The following is a 21,654-nucleotide window of genomic DNA, read 5'->3' on the forward strand; positions in this document are numbered from 1 at the left end:
GTCTCGTTTTGTGGGTTTCTTTCGACTCTCTTCGTTTTTCAGTGCTCCGAGTCTTGTTCTGGCTCACAAAAGTTTTGATATCAGTTGTCGGAGCACGAGAAATGGCGATAAATCATTATCACACCCACCACCGTCTATAGAGTGTACTCATGACACAGACAGGCAACAGTAAAATATTTGGGTCGGTATTCGATAATTTATAAGGTTTTCGGAGTAGTGATGATAAATAAAAACAGTTTTTACAATGAAAAGATGAGGGAGCTTTATTGTAAAACGGTAAAAACGCCTAAAAACAAGAAAAAAAGGATATAATTCAGATAAACTGAACCACACACGAAACGCCTACAAACCACGCAAGAGCTTTGTTTCGTGGTTTCCAAGCGTTCACTGCATGGTTCAATGCCGCCGGTGTGGTTACCGGAAAATGGCTGCAGGTAGGCCATGAAGGTGCCTTCAGGTAGGCCCATCGAAAATGTGAATGTCACAAATTGAAGTGAGAATGGAATGGCATTCATATAATCAAATTCAAAATACAATATTAACTACATTTTCAAAGCCACAATTTTCAAATCACAAGTTTGTATTCCGTAGTATCGCAAAAATGTTAATAATTTTCCAGGAGAAAACTTTCGAAATTTAAATGATTGTTATATAGAGAAGAATTTAAAAAAAAGCTAAAACACTTTTATTACAGTATTTCCACCATCAAACTTGCAGTGAGCTAGATCGTGTGAAAATATTAGAGGCTACAAAACTAATGTCAGATTGAATAGTATGGGTGTGAGACTGATAGAAAGTCAAAACAGCGACGTTAAAATTGTGGAAAAATTGAAACAGTTTGAAAATAAAAATTCTGGTGGTCTTAATATTAATGGTTGAATATTTTTTGAAAAATTGAGTGCATATCTTTTCACAATTAAAATAAATACAATTAAAAATACAATTTCTATATATACAATTTCCTATACAATTTCCTAAAAGTAGACTTATATGTACACGTCATCAGTTAAGAATTCACAAACTACAAACTAAAAACAATGATTAAAAAACCTTTGAAACTTACATGAATGACGATCATAGTTGCGAAAGATGGCGACAAATGCGACAATTTTAGACAGAAGTCAAAGAAGGCAGAAAATGAAATCTGAAAATAACTTTTTCGATAAAATTCGGAAATATAGAAATTGAAAAATTTGAGAATGGAAAATTTGGAAAAAGAGAATTGAGAATTGTTGCAGTATCAAAACAGAAAAGTATAAAATAGCGGTTGCGATGGTGATGAATAGGTGTCAACGGAGATAGAGGATGAGGGAGCAGTCATCGACCGGAAGGACAACCGGAAGCACATTAGACTAGCAAGAGCCGGTGGCTCAGGTCATGAAGACACCAATCAAAGATTGTTAAGGTGCACTTCATTCAATTAGTCAGCTGATGAAAATGTTTCGAATTTTGAGCCCGTCACAACATCCTGGCCGGAGTATGTCATTTCCTGAAAGTGGATTTCGATAATAGGAACCACATGCAAACTATGAAAGGTGCAAGTCACCGATTTGGGAGTGGTTCAGACTTTAGGGGCATAAAAGAACAATACGAGAATTTAAAATTTAATAAGCTTTGGCTATTACAATACAGTCAGACGAATACATTATTAAAAGCTTAAAAACTTCAAAAGATTCAATTAATTTTTTAACCGCTTCAACACTTTTTGAAAATCCAAAAGTGTCCAAGAATCGATTTATTACCGAAGAGTTTTAAGGTTACAAGAAAAATTAAAAAAGTATGAAAAAACCATAATATCCCAGTAATTAGTTGAAAGCTGAGGAAAATGTGATGTTTGAAAAAAACCCCCATTTTCAAAATACAACGCTACCAATATTAAACGTTCACTTTTTTTCTCTACGCAGTAATTTGTATGTATTTGAAAATATGCTTAAATATTTTCGAAACAAAATTCTGATTGTAGATAAAGTTTTCAAAGAATTTTCTCAGACAAAGGGCCACAAATTAAAGAAAAAATATTGGATACTATTTTAGAAACAAGTGAAAAAATTTTAAATTCAGTATTGATTCCTATGTATCAGCTTTCAATTAAACTTTAGTGTCTAAATTTAATAGCTACAATCAAAATAGGAAGATATATAAATGCGGAAAACATGTTGAAATGGAAACAAATCCAAATCAGTGATTAAGGATTGGAACTCAAGTTTGAGTGCTGAATCAAAATTTTAAAGGTCTCAGTTTTTGTATACTAGGCTATGCCTAAAAATGTATGACATGGTGTGTTCAAAAAATTAATTACAATTTGAAATTCATTTTCATTTAAAAGTGCGGTTTCAGAAATAACACACAATTTATGATCAAAAAGAATCTACGGTACTTGTGTATTATACCCCCGCCGTTCTGAAAATTAAATTTTTAATTTATAAAATAAAAACGTGTGGAATTCTATTATATTTTTAGGAACTTTTTTAGGAACAAGGGAAACCTTTCAGCTCGTCCTCGGACTTCTGAATGAAACTTATTATAATTGAAAGAGGACATTAATAGAAGGTCACTCCAAAATTTTTAGTCTCGGAGGAGCACTTTGAAGTGGGTGAACATCGATCTGAAAAGTCCTATGCTCGAAAAACGGATTCCCTTTGGATACCTTTATCTCCGTGAAAAAAGTTTTTATGGCCAAGTGGTCAACTACAAAGTTGTTTATCATAACTTAAAGAACAACTTTGTAGTTGATCGTTTTTTATCAAAAAATTTGTTGGTCGAGATATGAACAGGAAAAGAAGATAATAATTCGAGCATGAATGTGCCGAACTTTACACAACTTTATCTCGAACAACAAATTTTTTGATAAAAAACGGTTAACTACACAGTTGTACTTTAAGTTATGATAAACAACTTTGTAGTTGATCACTTTGCCATAAAAAAATTTTTCACGGAGATATAGGTATCCAAAGATCATGCGTTTTTCGAACATAGGGCTACTACTATACCTCAATTTTGGATGTTAAACTCGTTTTCAAACATTCTAACTATAGAAACATCCAGTTTTGCATGGTTCTATAACATCTGGTCACTTTTTAGAAAGTTTTCGGAAAACAATTTTTTTTGAAAATTTTTGTAAATAAAATAGGCATGAGCACAAAAATCATTGAAAATTGAAAAAAAATATATTTCTGAAAGCGAACGACTTGACTTGTACATGCACGGGAATGAATGTATTAACCGTAAAAGTTGGAAAATGTGCATTTTCAGAATGCTTCCAGACTTCCATGAGCGCAAGAAAAATTAGAAAAAAAATTAACCACGACGGAAAACGAACCTACATCTATCATCTGATGGGCGAACCATTTACCACTGCGCCACCCATCTTCGATTTAAATCGAAATTATATCGTTACTTATTATTTATGTTCTTTAAACTTTCCACTAATGCAAAATTAGTGCTTTTGAGTGAGGGTGTAGAGGCATATTTTCAGATCGCCGTTTACCCACTTCAAAGTGCTCCTCCGAGACTAAAAATTTTGGAGTGACCTTCTATTAAGGTCCTCTTTCAATTATAATAGGTTTTATTCGGAAGTCCGAGGACGAGCTGAAAGGCTCCCTGGGTATCACGTTTAATAAATACGGATAAATTAGTGGAAATTTAACTAATTTTTAAAATGGCGGGGGAATAATACACAAGTACCGAATCTACAAAACAATTTCTACTTGTACGTAATGTGAAATTTCGTCAAAACAAAACGAAACATTTGAAATTTCCAAAAAATCTTCATACAATTAGAATAACAGAAATGTCTTACAAAAAAACTACCAAACGCTGGAAATATTGCTACCACCAACATTTATCTTTTTTCTAGCCAATTGCAGTTTCGATCCCATGGTTATACTCTTGAGGCGATTCCATCAATAAGCTCGTTAGTGATGTCTTCAAACTGAAAGGTATTCTAATTATTAGTATTATCGTTAGTGAGTCCGTTGCAAATTTTCTCGAATGTGAGTTGTAGAAGATATAAATAGATTTCGAACTTGTGATAAATTTACACCCATAGGCTGTAGCACGGCTAACGTTTTTTTTTAAAGAGGATGGGTTTTAATTCAAAAAATATTTCTACACTACAAATACATAGAATGGCGACAAAAGGCTCAATTTCACATCGACATTTTTTAACAAAATTTCGTTAATTTTTTTTTGTTATTGCGAGTAACAATTAGTTCATTACTCTTCTTTTGATGGAAGAGCCTAAAGAAATCATAAATGATATGCTCTTTTGCTGTCACAGCTTGGCCATATTTCTATAAATAATTGAAGATTAAATGGAAAATGACTGTGAAGCTGTAACAATAATTGTGAAGACCTGACAGAGATGTGATTTTTAACCAGACTGCAGTTTTCAACAAAAAAAAACGGTATTTTATGGACACCCACAAAACTAAATGATCTCCTTGCAATTTTTCAGCGTTATGTGTATCTAAAAAATAAAATTTGTTGTCATGTTTACATTTGGCAAATTTCTCAAACGTGAAGACTGAAGCTTGAACGTGAAGCTGTTGTTGTACCATAATAAAGTGTATTTGTCACAGATTTTGACATAGTGTTGCCTAAGTTTGCGAAATTTCTATGGAATAAGTCCTGTGTGTCGTTGTCCGTTGTTCCACTCCTACATGTTTATCCATGATGTGCAAGTGAGAAGAGCTAGTGTTCACTGGATCAGTGCAAGCAAGTTTTATACGCCACCTGAAATTTAACTTATGGGATATTAATTTTTTGTGAAAAAGAATACTAAGTAACATTTTTATGATGATTTCAAAACAACTATGAAAACTGTAAATTGTAGAATTGACGCTGAAAGTTCTATTCACAATTGCACTTCTGCGTGATTTTATGAAATTTGAGATTGTCCTCGTATTTTCTCACTATTGATTTCGTCTTTGTATATTGATTGAACAGAGTAGACAAAAAGGAAAACATTGCTTAAATTAAGAAAAAAAAATGCAGATTATGAATAATCTACTAACTTCGAGTGGCTCCGAAAAATAAAAATTTGTGAAATCTTAAATTTATACTAAATGTGTTGTTCCAACATTTTAAACCGCCATAATGTATTAAAACTTTGATAGATGTTCATTATTTTTTTATTTAACTTCTTAATTCAGTTTGTAAATTGCCTTAAAAGTTCAATAAATTAGAATTCAATTCAATTATAAAATTAAGTTGTTTGGGTCATTTTGAATGCATTAAATCAAACATCCATCAACTCAATTTTTTTTGCAATGTGACGTGTATTGTCATCATCACTAGAGAGAACTAAGCCCCAGAGTTTCGTGAAACTGTCAAGAGTAATTGTGAATTGATGACGTTTTACATGTGTTGAGTGTTCTAAGCAGTTTTCAGCCATGTTTATTCAACATAAGACAGTTTCGAAATGATAACTACTTCCGTTGTAGTCAGTTTGTATGCAATTGGCTAGAGGGTACACTCCAATAATTTTTTTATTGATCCAACTGGAATAAAAAAGTTTTATGTACATGTACAGTGTAAGAATGCACAGTGTAAGAATGAACCGCCTGACCAGTTTTTGGCATTTTAAGCAAAACAATTTCTTAGTCACTTAAACTGATAATTTCGTTTATTTGCAAAGACTTCACTATTTTATTGGGCACGGAAAACGATTATTAAACTTGAATCGAAAGTTTAGTTCAATGTGTGAATTTTTTCCAGAACTTTTGAAATGTTTTGTGAAGTTCCCGACTATTTCACACATTTATGGAATTTGTTTAAAATTCGAGGGGTAGATAGCTCAGTCGGTAGTGGTGGCCGCTAGCAATCTGGAGGTCACGAGTTCAAGTCTGGCCTCACCCCTAGGTTCACAGCCTCTATTGGGAAGTGGAGCAATCCACGACTGGATTATCGGCTACAGTCCACAGCTAACTTAAGACGTGGCTCAAATTATAGCCCAGTGGGATCACCACCAGGCAGTGTACCTGAATCCCAGGGCATAGCACTTAAAGAACGGATCGTCCTTTAATCCTTTTGATTTTAATCCACTCCCATGTGCATTAACCAGAACAATTTCCTTTTGATGTGCTGTAAATGAAAATGAGTGCAGTAAACATATTAGGTAGGGCGTTTTCAAAATTTTTGTAGATAAAAATAATCGGATTTTCATTCATGTCAAATGTTAGAAAAGGAAGCAGTTCTTCAAGATCAATAGATTGTGCTGTGTCGAAATTGTTTTAGTGTTCAGTTCAAAATATTCTCCATCTCAGGTGACTTGCCGTTGGTGCGCGGTGGGTAATATGTTTTCAACAGGCAAAAGTTTTCCACATTCCTGGAATTGTTGACAAACGACACACTTCCATGATATTAAAAAATAGCGAAACTTGAGTTCCGTTTGTATAAAAGTGGTCTAATGGCATTAAAAACGAGTAAATCTTTGATAAAGTTGTTCTTTTTCCTCAATATTAATATCCTCGATGCTTTTGCAACATGTGTAAACTCTCAAGGTTTTCACTGGATACACTTAGAATGTCATGAACAAAAAATTGCATGTTCTCCCTTACATTAAACATGCAAATTGTATTTCAACATTGTATCTTGCCGTGCCCCTCATCAATTGAATCATGCAATTAAACATTTCAATTTGTTATCAGCAATGATGCCATTATAGGCGTTTTATGGCGAAAGTAAACTGGAAGAAAAAGAGCGCAGAGCAAAAACGGAGGAGACTGATGGAAATCTAGTGATAAACGCTGATTGCGGCATGATAAGAGTGAAGCAGAGTGTGTTAAACTCAAATAAAACTGTCGGCTCCACCCAAAAATTGACGCTGCCTCTTTTTCCTGTCCTTGCCGTACTTTACAAAAATTTTGATATACATGTATCTGTAATTTTTAGTTTTGGCATTGTGCTTGTTTTACTTGATTTTTCATAAGTATCTATTTAATTGAACCTATGTTTTCAGGATGTTGACCTTCCTCATTCTTTCGTGGCTAGCATTTTCAGGTAAGTGCTTTAAAAAATTTAATCTTAAAAAATCCGTAATCAAATAATCAGATGGTTTTGTTCCACAATAAAGTTTCATTAGATTGTCAAAACGAGTACTGTCGTATTCAAAATTGCTTTTTTAGTATTGGACGGTGAAACAGCTCATTTTATCATTTCTTGCAAAGTTGACCGCAAAAATATAGTGTTCTGTTTTTACAAAAAACACACTTTATTTCTGGTTTTTAGTTTGGAAAGTCAAGCATATTATTATTTGAAAGAAAGTCATGATGTCTAATTATTTCAGCCCTTCCTATGATACCATAGGTTCCTAAAACGAAAAATCTAGTTTTAAGAATAACATCACTTCAGGAACTGATGCAGGAACTGATGCCGACTGTTCATGCTACAACAAGCGTGACTCAAATGTCACGGGAACCAAAATTGGATTGAGCAATGGCTACAAGCCAGATAACTTTGAAACATGCTATCCTGATGCAGGATGTGGATTCATTGCTGACAGCGGCGGTGCTACTGGATGGAGCGTATGTTGATTTCATTTGTCCAACACATTTTTAATTGAATAAAACTACAGACCATCACTGTTACATTCAGCACCCCGACAGATACTACAGGAAAATTCACACTTTACAATGGGAAGGTAGCAGATAATAGTACAAAGATCACCACGTAAGCACACATTTAAAACATGACGTTATTTTTATTTTTTCAGATTTACGGTAGCTGACAGTGGTACTACTAAATCTTATACCAGTTCGACACAGTATATCTATGTGGAATACACACAAGACAACGCAACTTCACCAAGTATGTACATATAGTCCGCAAAACTTTTATTACATCGGCGCTTTAAACGCGTTCAAAATTGGTTTATCACTTGGAAAGGAAATTTTGCCATATTTCCCAAAAATTTCGACTGGGTAGCAACAAAGTGTGAAACAGATAGAAAATACGGTTACCAAAATTATAACCTTTCGTTTACTACACTGACACTAATTCAAAAAAAAAATTTCAGAAAATAATGCATAGAAAATATTTTTTCTGCTTCCCTGATATTTAGGAATATTGTTTTGTAAGCTTAGACGACGTTTTTCAGGGTTAATAAAGTTGGAAACCAACAATCAATTTAAAGTCACCATAATTGTATTTTTCTTCATTTTCTGGTTTTTAAGCGATGAATTCTAAAACTGCCGCTTTTGTAGTTGATACGCTATATTGTACATAAAGGAAAAAAATCAAATCCACCGTGAAGTTATCAAAAATCAATGGAAACGTACAAATTTTTAAAAATAAATTTTCAGTCCCTATTAATGATGTCGGGATTTGATTTTTTTTTTGAAATTCGAAAAACAATATTTTTCAAGGGATATTTTGTTCTTATTGGTTGATAAAACATAATCGCTTATTAAACTAATTAAACTAAGGTTTTTTGAATTTATAGATGCATATTACGGTTCCATTGGTGCAGGAGGCCTTCTTCCTCCTTCAACAATCACTCCTCCTTCAACAACCGCCGCTCCAACCACGACACCATACACCAATCCAAATTTCGGCAGGGACCCACAACTCATTTCACATGATATTTTAATTATGGTTAATCAGAGAACAACCCAAGGATCAGATGGATTGGCAGCAGTAAGTGAAAAGAAAATAGTTTCCATTGTAGAATAAACAAACGTCTCAAAAGGATTTATAAAACGTAATCGCACTACCTTCCAAAATAGCGAGTTCCTTAATCTGGAAAGGATTGACAAGATGATTCATACAATAGTGATTCATACAGTAGTTATTATTAGAATTATGTACATACCACCAAAGTTTTCAAAGAAACTTATTGCCGATACAGAGAGTGTAGATAGTTAGAGAGTGACAGACATCCGGGACCTAAAGCGGCGGGGCGCGGGAAAAGAGACGATTTGTGTTGATTTACAGAGCTTTCCTCCTTGTCATCATTTCGTAAATCGACACAAATCGTCTCTTCCCGCGCCCCGCCCATTTGGGTCCCGGATGTCTGTCACTCTCTAACTATCTACACTCTTTGTACCGGTAATACTGAAAACTGGTATTGCATAAAACACTAATACAAAAACTACAGTAATTGTTTTTTTACTCTGTTGGTGAAAAAGCGAGCACAAAAAAGAAATAATAAATCTTTGCAGCTCAACTCATTGGCTAAGAGTTTTGTTAACCTTCTGAGTGTGACTGACGATATTACATCGCTGTACAAAACACGTCTTGGTCTTGCAACTGTAACTCCGTACTCACCATTCTATGCTGCTCAAGGAGAGGTTTCTGAGAAACGCATTAAACAATATAATTACCATAAATATTTAAAGATCTGGAAAATGTCTGCAGCTGATGTGAATGGATCACTTCCAAACTCTGGAGTCAGCATTGATGTCGATATTACAACGTATGACTATAATTAATTTTTTGTTCAAACATAGCGTTTTCCAGTGCATTGTCTAACGCGGTCAACACATTCTTTAACGTGAGCATTACCGGCGTCAGCAACCCGGCTCCCACAAGAAAAAACGTTCAAAGATCAATTCTTCTATTCACAGCATGGTGGTGAGTTGTTTTTTATTCACAAAAAAATTACTGAAAAATCTATCAATAATAACTTAATACATATGTGTTTAATATTTATTAACGTGAGTATTTTGGTCCATGGGCCAGATTCAAATGTAAGATTGTTGAAGAAAATATATTTCTCAATTTTGACCAAGTGGCAATACAAAATTAAAACATGTTAGGTTTTCCACAACAGAATTTGTTTTATAAACATCATAAGATTTTTTAAACATGACATATATACGTTATGAAGTATTTCAGGAGCGAAAGTCAAACTCCTTCAGAGGATCTTCAAAAGAAATTCGCAGCAAAAGGTGTAAACTTGGCTATCATTGGATATAACACAAGCCCTGGTTCACTTAACTCAAATGACTGGTATAATTATGTTTCACTCAGTACCGATGCTGATGTTGCGCCATTTGTGAATAGGTTCTATCTGAATTCTGGATTGAATAATAATCTGACAAACAATTGTAAGTCTACCAAAAAATGTACTAGCCTAGATGTGTACTGAATCAATAATACCAATCGCAAATATCAAAAAAATACAGATAGACTTTGAACATAAAGTATTGTTACGCATATTATAGAAACTTTATATGCCTTTCATATGCATTTAATAAAAACTTCAAATATATGTTTTGTTAATGCTAAATTGCTCCTACAAACCGGATATTAAAATGAAATTTCTTTTAAATTACTGATAAAGTATAAAAAGATAACTTTTCTATAGAACGTTGTTAGATTAAACGTTAATGCATTAATGTTACAGTTTTTTCATTATTGTTTAATTGCAGGGTGTAAAATAATCGCTGATGCTAATGCTAATAATTCTATTTCGGAACCATCAGACTTTTTTGGACCCCCCAAAAACGGAGCTTCTTGGGGAACTGATAATGGACAAAAGTCTAGATACTGTAACTTCCAAGACTCTACCTACACTTATCAAAGAAAAGAGGTATCACATCAAGTTTGTCCAAACCTGAATAAAAACACAATTTTCAGCAAGATAAACTGGTTACTTTGACGGTGTTCTACGAACTAGAAGTGGAGAAAGATTTTCTGAAGTTCTTCGCAGATGGTGTTGAAATTGAGAGGTATGATTTGATTCAACAGACTATTTGCTATGACACTATGACACTATTGCTATTACAGACTATGTGTTCATTGAACTATACATTTTAGTTATTTACATTTCTTCGTGATTTCTCAGCGCGGTACGAACATAACTTTAAATTAAAATTTTGATTTCAGTTTCACCGGAGTGGATGTGAACAACGCAAGTTTTGACGTTGACGCTAATATCATCACCGCCAGGTTCACCAGCGATGCTGCTGGCATTCAACGTGGATTTAGTGTGACATTTGAAGAAACTAAGAGCAAACCCACTTCATAATTTCCATTCAAACATGTTTTGAAAATCTCTGTAAAGAAAAATATGAATCGTTCGTGACGTGGATTTTATTATTAAAACTTTTATATTCAATAAGGTAGTACAGTGGCTTTGAGTTGGGTGATGATAATGAAAACTAAAATAACAAAAACAATTGAGAAGTTGGGAGCGTAGATCATTCAGGATATGCAGAAATTATATAATATTTTATCTGTTCAAAAACCTGATAACTTCAACTTAAAAATGAATTCATTTCATAAAACTTTATTGAAAAGTTAAAGTGAACCAGCTTGGAATGTTAAAGTTTAAATTTTCTTTTTGGGTAGTCAGTCGATAGTAATCTGAAAAATATTTGTATACTTCCATTCAAAATATATTTATGTATATAGTTCCCTGGAAACTTCCAATAGTGACAACATAAAACTAGTAGAATTGGTACAATCCAGTCACTACTTTTTTTAAAATTGCAGTTCAATTATTGTTTAATATGTACTTACCACAATTGGAGATCTTGATCTTTGACGATGATTTTCTTCTTCATTTCCCAGAATTATCTGAACAATTTCAACAGTTACCTTTTGCAATTTCTAACAAATACTTACAACTTCGTCACGACTATTATGATTTCTGCGAGACTGTCGCCGTGATGGTGAAGTCGGAATCTGAAAATTCATAGCATATAAATTTATTAACTAAATTTTGAGATTACCAAAAAATTTGTTTTTTTTTCAATCGAGTGAGTTTTTTCTTCTATACTGTTGATTGATTCTGTAGAAGCAACAGCAAAATTTTGATTCAAACACGAAGACTCTTCGAGGAGATTTTCAGTTTAATCAATAAAATAGTCTCAATAAAGATAGTTTTATGATTTTAAATAGTGTAATGTAAGTTTACTTCATATTGTTGCGAAATATGTGTTAAGTGGGTATACCCGCTGAAAAAAAACTACAGAGCAGTAGTGCTTCTGAACCAAAAACAAAACTTTTCAAGTCAGGTTACTTTTTGTAAAGAATAATTAATTACAACACGTTTTCAGAATTTTAGAATAGTGTGAACAAAATATATTCAGCTTACCTGATTTGAAGAGCTTTCGTCGTTTGAGTCGCCTAGCGTGATCTGAAATTCCTTTACAACTTTCACCACAAGTTGCTCCCGATTTGAAGACTTACGTAGTCCACGGGAATACTTCCATTCCTGTGAGGATATCGTCTTCCTCGTCGAATTGGATAATCCTTAAAAACGTTCGTATTCAAAAATTTAAAACTTCAAAAATTCATATACAAAAAATAAGACAAAATCTACATTTTCTATTTGAAAACAGTACTCACAGTTTCAATTGGAAGCCGGGGATTTCTTCGAGGATTTGCTGAAGGTTGGCTAATCTGAAAAATCAGTGCAAAGTATATGTAGATCAGTAATTTATTTTGGTAGTTGCTTATTTAATCAGTAAAGAACGAGACTCTGCAATTCCGAGATTAACACAGCAACTGCATTTCATTTTTTTATGAGGTTCCAGCTATTTATTTATACTGTCTAAATAAATTATTTACCACTCCAAGAGATAGAAATGGATATTTGCGAGGAACCCGTCGTTTTGATGGTAGATTGGGAATTACCTGAAAATTCGTTTTCACAAAGATAGTTTTTTTTGTTTCTTTTTGCAAATCATCTCCATAGTTTTAATTTGAATAATTTTGAATAATAAATTTTGAAAATCTTACCTCTGGAGCTTGTGAAGTTTCAGAAGTTGCAGTCATCATGTCTCTGGAAGAGGACGCTCTCTAAAATCAAACCATTTTGTAATCTCGTAAATTTTATTCATATTGAACAAAAATTTCATCGTTGAAACTCGATAATATTATATGTTAAGTTTTAAATAACAGGTGTGTTTGAAAAACTCAATCTTACCTCTGGAATATTATCTATGTGTTGCTCAGAGTCATGTGCAATTTTTGCTAGTGGCGTGGCCCCATGTGTACCCTGAACTAAGAGCATTATACTCACTTCAAAATGATACTTTTTAGTGTGTAAACTTTGAAATGAAATTTGTGTTTAAAGAATACCTGCGAGACAGTTTCTTCATGTTCTTGTGCATCGAGGTCAGCAGTTTCAGTTTCAGTCTGTCTTTCATCTTCCATTCTTAGAAGACTCTCGGAAACTTCCTAAACATAAATAATTATTTCATGGTTTAAACTATTACACCTCGTTCCTAAAAACTAGGTACCTGGGAAAGAACTTCATTTTAAAACTATGTTTGTGTTTATAAAATTTAAGATTACCCGAGCATTAATGTCGCCGTGTAGTGGTGAAGCCAGTTCTGGTGCCGCGATTACCGGGGGCTCCAGGCCATTCTGAAAAAGGGTTTCTCAAATAATTTCTATTTGCTCTCTAAATTCTGGTACTGAGAAATAACTCCTACAATATTTCTTAACAATGTAAATAACTTTTGCATGGCACTAAACATGTTTTTTTTCAACTGATGTAATTGGCATATTAGCTTTTTTATTATAATATAAAAATAATTTTTTTCAATTCAAAATTTTCAATTTTATGGATTCAACAAAACTTACCTCTGGGGTTTGAAATGTTTCAGCCATTTCCGCAACAGCAACCATTTCTTTTCTAGATGTGTTAGAGGAAGTTTCCTGGAAATAAATTTTTTACTTAAACCACAAACTCCAAAATGAAACTTGATAAGAAAAGCATTTCGGAATAATTTTTAAGCTTAAAAATCAATATGATGATATCTCTTTTTCCTCTTCAACTTTCTATGTTAATCAATTGTCATCTGACCTCGGACATGTTCCAATCTGGTCACCTTATCATTTACTTTTCTTACCTCATCTCATTTTTATTCCTTATTTTGCTCTCAATTTTCAAGCCAAGAAATAGTTAATAAATAAATTAAATTAATGACCTGCGAATTCGTCTCCATCTTCATATCTATATCACTCACTGGATTCACTGGAGCCGAGTCGTGCTCATACTGAAAAAACAATTGTTCCCTTTTTCACTAATAAACTTCCTATTGTTCTTTATCAACTCACATGTTCTCTAACATTTTCTAAATCCTAAAAATCATTTAGTGTTATGTCACATGCTTTTAACACACTTTTTTCCTAAAAAATTATATACATAAGTACTTGAGAATAAGTACATTTTCCAGCAACATTATTGTTGAAAAAAACAAAAATTACCTGAGCATCATCGATGCATCGTGCTTCAGCGAGTTCTGGTATCTCGTTTTGCGGGGGTTTCAAATCTTTCTGGAAAAAATTTCTCCAGTAATTTCTTTGCATTCTTTAAATTCTGTCATTAAATAATAACTCCTACCATTTGTTCAACATCAGCTACAACTCCTCCAGGTGGGCTTTCATCAGCACTCTGGAAACAAATAATCAATTTATGGCATTAAGATTGTTTATTCTGTTTTTGGAAACTAATTACAGGATATCATTTGTAAAAAGTACATTTACAGTGTAAGAAAAGTATGTGAAACCCTTTATCATTACTGTCGTTTCACCGTTAAAAAAAATCAAAATTACCCGAGGAATACTATTTTCATTTTGTGCTGGCTTTCGAATGATGTAACTGAAAAAGTTATCTTACTGCTGATTGTGAAGCTCCAACCTGCTGAGCAGGAGCCACGGCTGCCGTTGCCACGTTCACAGAAGTTCCCTTAAAAATGTATTAAAATGCATTAAAGCATATGCTTAACTTTACAACATATTGTTTCGCTAGAATAAATAAAATAATAAATCTGTGAAAAGTTATGGGAAATCAGTTTTGAAAAGTTTTGAAATGTACACTTTTTGTGAATGGCATGAAACTAATAATAAGAAAAATTTAGCTTACAGTTTGTAACATACATATTTTTGAAACAATGATTTCACATAGAAAACTTACATTGGACGAATGGCCAAAATACATTTGAACGTATAACCATTGATCATGGGTCATTCCTCCGTACTCGTTGTCGTCAGAAACTTGTCTCTGAAAATTTTATTTCATTCAACGTTTTAACTTTTTGATGTTTTTTCCCAATTTTATTTTTATTATATTTACAGTTTCAAGGTTTTTCACTATCTATAAATTTAAACAAGCTAAAACAAAATAAGTTCACAAAGAAAAATGCATATTATTAGGCTCAAAACCTGCTGTGAAATACTTTTTTGTAGTGCTAACTATTTTCAAAAATTGAAAATCTTACGTTCAAAACAGGATCCTGTGGTGAATTCGGTAGATTCTCATCCTCTCTGTCTCTCGGTTCAGACATTTTCAGCAACAAAGATAATTTGTTCTGAAATACCGTATATCATAATAAAATTCGGCTACAAAATTAAATATGAAGAACTGCATTTCATAGTACTAGGGTTTTTTTTAATAATAAGCAAAAAAAGTAATAACAAAATAATTCAACCTTCTCAGTTTTTTGTGTGAATTTTCCATCAAATTTGTTAGAAAAGTTTACGACAGTGTTCAAGGGATAGTATGGTGTATGCACTTATAATGAAATACAGAGTTGGTTGACCTACACAAAGAGAGGGATTTTACGACCGTTGAACAATGCACCCATTTTATTAATGTGAGACTAGAATGTGAAAAAATTGTGCACATTAAACCAATATCGCCATTGTATGTATGTTCATAGTTTTTACATCGTTCTATTTATGAAGGTTGGCTCGGGGTGCGCCCAACTACTATGGGTTTAAGCGGTTTAGGGCATTTCCAAAATTTCTTATGGGAAACTAATATTGGAATCGGATTCAGCATACCAAAAAACCTCTGCGTCTACAGTTTTATAAAAAATTGAGAAGAACAGAGCAAAAAATGTTTTAAAAAAAACCGACCCACTACTGCTATGGGAGTCTGGGATTTTTGATAATTTCACCAAAAAATCTCATATTTTGAAAAGCATAAAATTTTTCAGTTTCAAAATTGCATTTCAAGTTTTTTATGAAAAAAAAACTACGTCACTTTTGAAGTAAATCAAAGAATTCAAAATCATAAGGTGAATTATACCAAATTTGAAAATCAGTACACTGATTGTTAAAATTACTTAACAGGAAAGAATTTTGAAACAATGAGTTACTTTCAAGACTACAGAGAAATAGAGAAAGAGGCAGTTGCACTAATCTTTTTCATAATTCCCACTGAGAAATTCATATCAGCAACCAAAATTTGAATAGAAAGAAAGGTGAGGCAGGGCTTTTGAAAAAGAAGAGAGCAGAGAGGCAGAGAACAGATACGGAGGACATGTGTGAAAGTGATGCAACTTTATATTAGGACACAGCTATTGTGATGTGAATGCGCGGTAGAAAATACGTGCTACCGAGCTTACGAAAGAATCTCCATCAACTTTCAGCACTATGGCTAAACCTTAATTAAAATACCACTACACTGAAAAAAACCCGTGTTGATCAAGACTATATGAATTTCAAAAAAAAATTGAAAAGATTATTGTTTAATAACTCAAAAAAAAGAAGACAATGTGAAATTGAGTTGAGCAACAGTGGAAAATGCTCTGTGCGTCTAGCGCAGTATACTACGGTGTTTGCAAACGATTGGTAATTTTTGAAAAGTGAACCGCAATTATGGCGACACGTTCTCAGGGCACAACATGTTCTTATATACAGTTTAGTTCCTATGAAGTTAAAATCTTGACACCATTTCAAAATGTTCAAATATTACCATCCGGCAATTTGAAGTGTGTATTGATGTCAATTATGAAATCAACGTACATCTTTTTGACATCCTTTTGCAAGAAACTTAATAGTGACATTTTATGTTTTATGTATAGTTTAAAGCATTCCAGTATGTCTTTCAATTGGCAAGCTTAACTTGAAAGTCCGAACGTGAGCTTACGTGATTCTTATTTCCGCCACTAAAAATAACACAAAGGAACGTATTCACCCACGGACATGTAAGATATGCCCAAGTTCTGACTAATTTCTATAAACTTTGGCTTTTTTCGAGTCTGCAAAGAGTGTTCCTGATTGCGAGGAACAACAAAAATAGTGGAAAAAAAAGATAATTACGGCAGCTTGTAAATCCAAAAAGTGTTCCTACTTCCACTACAAAATATGTTGCAGAATTTAGAAATAAACACCAACAACTAAAAAATGGACATCAAAAAACTTTGCAATTGTTTCCTACCTCCACTTTTAATCACTTCTGCGGACTCTTTTGATGCCCTTTCAATGAGAAAACACCTTTCGCGCATGTTTGTGATATCAACAAGTGCAAAGTAATATGAACTAACGTTGTACTTTTTGATTTTTTTTTCTACCGAATTTCCTACCAAAAGTAGCTACCAAATCAGCTGATTTTGTTGGCAGTATTCCGCTGCGCTTCATATAGAAGAAGTTTAAACTTTTTTCGAAAAATTCCCAGACAAATTAGTTATGTTCTCGTCGCATGTTGTCTTGCGTCCTTCGTATCAGTCATTTTTCTTCCATGTATTTTCTTAAGTGTAGGCCACTAGATACAAACTGACCAGACTACAACGTAAATGGGCGGAGTTTCCCGGAAAGGAGAAGATGAGATAATGACCTCATGTATAAATATCGCCTAGACCACACAGATTTATTAACCGTCCTCTTATTTTTCTGTGCGAGATGGGTGTTATTGTTTGCCTTGTTGCAATTATTGGTGTTGTTGCTGGGTAGATTAAAATACTTTTAAATTGAATTTAATTTTGAATAATGAATTTCAGATATTTTAAATGGATACACAGTTATTGGAAACGACGAGGAATTGAAGGTCCTGTTGGATTGCCATTTATTGGCTCGTTTTATGACCTAGCAGATAGAGAGAAACCAAGAGGATTTATTATAAATAAATGGACAAAGGTTGGCTTTTGCATTTCCTTTTTTGTGGGCTGTTTTCCTGCTGCTGGCATTTTTTGTTTGTAGGGTTATGTTTAAGGTGACATTTTCCAAAAAGAAACAAATAAATTAAGTTTTAAGAATCCATGCTCTGAAAAGTTGTTGTATTGTATTAATACACATTTTCAAAATTCAAAATCACTATTACTCCTTTCCAATAAAAAACAACTTTTTTTGTCAATTCAGATGTTTGGAAAAGTATTCGGATATTATGAAGGTGTTATACCGGTTCTTGTTGTCAGTGATTTGGACATGCTTCAAGAAATGTTCATCAAGAAATTTGATTGCTTTTACGCCAGAAAAACCACCAATCTTATCCATGGAAATCTCGAATGCTCACAAGAAGAGCCAAGAGTAAATTTATTCGCTGCTCGTGGAGCCAGATGGAAGCGATTGAGAGCCTTGGCGTCTCCTGCATTTTCAGTCAAAGCATTGAAACAGGTAATATTTGATAGGGAGTATTTAATATTTTTAATATTAGTTTGGTTTTTCAGATTCATGAAACTATGGAGGACAGTGTGTTTAGCATGGTTGATCACATGTCGAAACAAGTAAACGGAGAAGCGTTCAATATTCATGAGTATGTTATTTTTAGTTTAAAAAGCATAGTACATGTACAAGTACAAGTAATTTCAGGTACTATCAGGAATTTACTTATGACGTCATCTCTCGCTTGGCGATGGGCCAAACATATTCCGAGCAGTTCAACAATGAGGGGGTGGACATTGTAAAGAAAGTAAGTCACATTTAGAGTTGAACTTAACATTCGAGCATCAAAATTCAGATCTTTCTACGCAAAAATCGTGTCTACCCCTGGTACCTGGCAGTAATGTTTCCAGGCTTTGAAAACACTATCAAAAATACTTTCTTCAACCATGAAGCTGTACGCGGTGGAGACGTTGGAAAACTATTGAAGTTTTGTGAGACCGCTGTTCACGACCGATTGAAGGAGAGGGTGAGTTTAATATATTTTAATAGGATGGTTAACGTTCAATTTTGAGTAAAACTAGTGAATTAAAAAATTGCCTTCACTTGTGTTTGTACCTGCCCAAAAATCAAACTTTCAGTTTGTAGACTACAGTTTTGCATTTAAAATTAGTGTTAGTACATACCAAATTTAAACACATGGTCTATTTCATTATTAGACTTTAGTCTTCTTCTGCCGAGTAATTTTATTACAGTGATTTACTGAGTAATGACAAACCGTTAGTTTTGAACTATAACTAGTCATTAACGATTTCAAAAAATTTTTTGTAGTGAACAATTACTTTGAAACTGGTTTCACTAATTTAAGAGACTGAATGTTTTTTTAAAAATTATACTCATTGAAGCGCCTATTCAAAAACAATGCATTAATTTTAGTCAAGTAACCACAACAGAGTATGAAATATTTTCATTTTAGGCGGACAATGTTGAACAAGGAATTGAAAATCCTCATAATGATTTCATTGATATGTTCCTCGACTATTACACCGACACCAACATCGAAGATAACGCTTTTGGAATAAAGGTTGAGAAAAAAGTGACATCTGAAGACGTGATCGGAGCTTGTTTTGTGTTTTTGCTAGCCGGCTTTGACACAACTGCAAATACTTTGGCTTACGCCTCTTATCTACTAGCAAAACATCCACAAGAAATGAGAAAGGTGCAAGATGAAATTGACAGAATATGCACATCAGAACACATTTCCTATGATGATATTGGAAAATTGAGGTATATGGATGCAGTGATAAGAGAAGCTTTGAGAATGTATCCAGTTGCCTGGTTGTAAGTTGAAATTCAAACGAAAAGTAATTTATGAGTAATTCATTAATATTTTTAGCGCTTGCTCAAGAGAATGCGTTCAAGCAACAACACTTGGTAATTACTATATCGAAAAAGGAGTCCGAATTGAAGCTGATGTGAGAGCTTTGCATTATTCTGAAGAGATCTGGGGAAAGAATGCTAACGAGTTTGTACCAGAAAGGTGAGTAAAATAAGTATGTCGGTTGTTGTCGGTACCGTATTTCTCCTATTAGTCTTGCATGAAATACTGATATTCGATATAGGTGCAAGACTAATAGAGGAAATATGGAATATTTAAAAGATCAGAAATTATTTTTAAATCTGAAAATAGGCTAAGATACTCTATGACCGAAATTTTAATGTGGCACAACTTCAGTATTTCGCATATTTTTCGCACACTTTTTGTAGGTTTTTAAAACTTTCATTTTGATACATAGTATATAATTTGAAATTGAAATAAAACATATGTGGGCTCATTTATAAATAATAATAATATAAAAACTTAAAAACTGCAAAAGATGAAATTATCAAAATAAACCCCTCGAATGAATAGTATAGACAACTTTTGAGAGGCTGAAAACTAACATCACATGTAGAAAACCTATCCAAGCTTAACCTTCCAAAAAGTGTTGTCCGAACCTTATTGCTACCTATATGATCTACTCCCATTTTGCAGATGGCTCGAATCCTCACCTCGTCATAACATGTCTTGGATACCGTTTGGTGCAGGTCCTCGACAGTGTGTTGGAATGCGTCTTGGACTTTCTGAGGCAAAAACTGCACTTGCTCATTTGCTCCGAAGATTCTCTATTTTGGCTGGTCCAAAAACGGAAAAAGAATTACACTTACAAGGCTGTACGACAACATCTCCAGAAAAGGTTACTGTACATTTGATGACAAGGGATTGAACGGCATATTTTGAACAATATTTGTATTTAAATACTTATTCATCACCACGTGTTACTTGAATCTCAAGTTTGTGACTTTCTGTTTCTAATTTTTCATGATATTTTTTTTCAATTTCTGTTTCTAACTTTTCATGTCATTTTTTGTATTGATACATATTATTTGCAATAAGTCTTGGCCTTACACGTCTTGCCAGAATACTAAAAAATAAAGAAATTCAATTTTGTTTAATCTTGGCATTAATTTTGTGATTTTGTTGTGTTAAATTTTGTGATTTTGTTGACGATTTTAAAATCCGTGTACATTTGCAAGTATTTTTTTATTTCAATCATACTACGACTTGGAGAAAAGAAAAAACATTTGACCACTGAGCGGATCGAACGCCCAATCTTTCGATCTGGAGTCGAACGCGCTACCATTGCGCCAAGCAGTCATACTTTGAAGAGAGAGGAGGGTGGCAAACGTGTGTAGTATTAGGCTCACAATTTCTCTAGTTTGGAAAATATCTTTAGTGCATTGGTACAGTGGTAGTAGTACGTCACATGAAAAAAGTTACCAAGCTCCGAAAATTCTAAAAATTCAACAAAAAAAAAACAAGAATCACATATACATATTGGGACTAAAATAAAAGATTACAACGGGAAATTATTATCAGAAACGTGAGAAAAAACAGTGCTCGACACGCTGTGTTTCTAACAAGTTCTAATTGTAAGTTTGGGAGAATGAGATCAATGTTAAGAAGAAGATTTAGTATGCTATAGAAAGTTAACATTTCAAGATGATACATTAACGCGAATAGAGGATCGGAGGTCTGATAAGATGATTACCCAGATTCGGGCCTCCTGAGAGAAGAAGCTTGAGGAAGAAAGGTGGGGAATGTAGGAGAAAATAAACAATTTAATTTTTTTGTTTTTGTTTTTTAGAGTGTGTGTGTGTGTGTGTGTGTGTGTGTGTGTGTGTGTGTGTGTGTGTGTGTGTGTGTGTGTGTGTGTGTGTGTGTGTGTGTGTGTGTGTGTGTGTGTGTGTGTGTGTGTGTGTGTGTGTGTGTGTGTGTGTGTGTGTGTGTGTGTGTGTGTGTGTGTGTGTGTGTGTGTGTGTGTGTGATGT

At 33.5% G+C, this 21,654-nt stretch overlaps 3 protein-coding genes and 6 non-coding genes across 10 annotated transcripts; 4 read left to right on the forward strand and 5 right to left on the reverse strand.

Moving 5' to 3' along the window:
- The first annotated feature begins 100 nt into the window (after positions 1-100).
- K06G5.10 lies at positions 101-156 on the forward strand. Its single transcript, NR_072516.1, has one exon. It is a non-coding gene; the product is annotated as an Unclassified non-coding RNA K06G5.10 (non-coding RNA).
- Positions 101-156, reverse strand: K06G5.5. Its single transcript, NR_072517.1, has one exon. It is a non-coding gene; the product is annotated as an Unclassified non-coding RNA K06G5.5 (non-coding RNA).
- A 6,805-nt stretch (positions 157-6,961) lies between these two features.
- kola-4 (VWFA domain-containing protein) lies at positions 6,962-11,034 on the forward strand. Its single transcript, NM_001029594.5, has 12 exons — positions 6,962-7,002; positions 7,354-7,526; positions 7,577-7,671; positions 7,715-7,809; positions 8,444-8,637; positions 9,162-9,290; positions 9,339-9,415; positions 9,460-9,573; positions 9,838-10,049; positions 10,374-10,534; positions 10,582-10,673; positions 10,831-11,034. Exons 1-12 carry the CDS (start codon positions 6,963-6,965, stop codon positions 10,970-10,972), a joined length of 1,524 nt encoding a protein of 507 aa, NP_001024765.1. The 5' UTR covers position 6,962; the 3' UTR covers positions 10,973-11,034.
- Positions 11,035-11,556: 522 nt separating this feature from the next.
- K06G5.3 (AT hook, DNA-binding motif-containing protein) lies at positions 11,557-15,245 on the reverse strand (the record flags this gene model as incomplete). 2 transcript variants are annotated; one of them, NM_001375167.1, is made up of 16 exons in its annotated part: positions 11,557-11,631; positions 12,044-12,085; positions 12,139-12,201; positions 12,298-12,351; positions 12,520-12,585; positions 12,691-12,750; positions 12,878-12,949; positions 13,033-13,131; positions 13,249-13,320; positions 13,540-13,614; positions 13,887-13,955; positions 14,167-14,235; positions 14,303-14,353; positions 14,579-14,647; positions 14,876-14,962; positions 15,180-15,245. In NM_001375167.1, the coding sequence occupies 16 exons, from the start codon at positions 15,243-15,245 to the stop codon at positions 11,557-11,559; spliced, it is 1,089 nt and encodes a 362-aa protein (NP_001362106.1). The 2 variants fall into 2 exon arrangements, with proteins under 2 accessions (NP_001362106.1, NP_001362107.1); NM_001375166.1 differs by lacking the exon at positions 12,520-12,585.
- Positions 14,405-14,425, reverse strand: 21ur-13247. Its single transcript, NR_072518.1, has one exon.
- Positions 15,246-17,561: 2,316 nt separating the features above from the next.
- Positions 17,562-20,774, forward strand: cyp-13B2 (Cytochrome P450). Its single transcript, NM_077968.6, has 9 exons — positions 17,562-17,633; positions 17,685-17,820; positions 18,043-18,297; positions 18,351-18,436; positions 18,493-18,592; positions 18,641-18,811; positions 19,259-19,623; positions 19,679-19,822; positions 20,318-20,774. Exons 1-9 carry the CDS (start codon positions 17,587-17,589, stop codon positions 20,547-20,549), a joined length of 1,536 nt encoding a protein of 511 aa, NP_510369.2. The 5' UTR covers positions 17,562-17,586; the 3' UTR covers positions 20,550-20,774.
- A 134-nt stretch (positions 20,775-20,908) lies between these two features.
- On the reverse strand, positions 20,909-20,980 carry rtw-5. Its single transcript has one exon. It is a non-coding gene; the product is annotated as a tRNA-Trp (tRNA).
- Positions 20,981-21,506: 526 nt separating this feature from the next.
- K06G5.7 lies at positions 21,507-21,651 on the reverse strand. The gene has a single exon (NR_072520.1). It is a non-coding gene; the product is annotated as an Unclassified non-coding RNA K06G5.7 (non-coding RNA).
- On the forward strand, positions 21,507-21,651 carry K06G5.6. Its single transcript, NR_072519.1, has one exon. It is a non-coding gene; the product is annotated as an Unclassified non-coding RNA K06G5.6 (non-coding RNA).
- Positions 21,652-21,654: the final 3 nt, after the last annotated feature.

Source organism: Caenorhabditis elegans, chromosome X, assembly GCF_000002985.6.
Source record: "Caenorhabditis elegans chromosome X".
In the NCBI taxonomy this organism is placed as follows: domain Eukaryota; kingdom Metazoa; phylum Nematoda; class Chromadorea; order Rhabditida; family Rhabditidae; genus Caenorhabditis; species Caenorhabditis elegans.

Bases quoted from the DNA above. Each gene is read 5' to 3' on its own strand.
- kola-4 (NM_001029594.5), top strand. From the start codon at position 6,963: ATGTTGACCTTCCTCATTCTTTCGTGGCTAGCATTTTCAG. The intron at 7,810-8,443 runs GTATGTACATAT...TTGAATTTATAG, and splicing joins AGACAACGCAACTTCACCAA to ATGCATATTACGGTTCCATT. The intron at 9,291-9,338 runs GTTTCTGAGAAA...AAATATTTAAAG, and splicing joins TCTATGCTGCTCAAGGAGAG to ATCTGGAAAATGTCTGCAGC.
- cyp-13B2 (NM_077968.6), top strand. From the start codon at position 17,587: ATGGGTGTTATTGTTTGCCTTGTTGCAATTATTGGTGTTGTTGCTGG. The intron at 18,437-18,492 runs GTATGTTATTTT...AAGTAATTTCAG, and splicing joins GAAGCGTTCAATATTCATGA to GTACTATCAGGAATTTACTT. The intron at 19,624-19,678 runs GTAAGTTGAAAT...TAATATTTTTAG, and splicing joins ATGTATCCAGTTGCCTGGTT to CGCTTGCTCAAGAGAATGCG.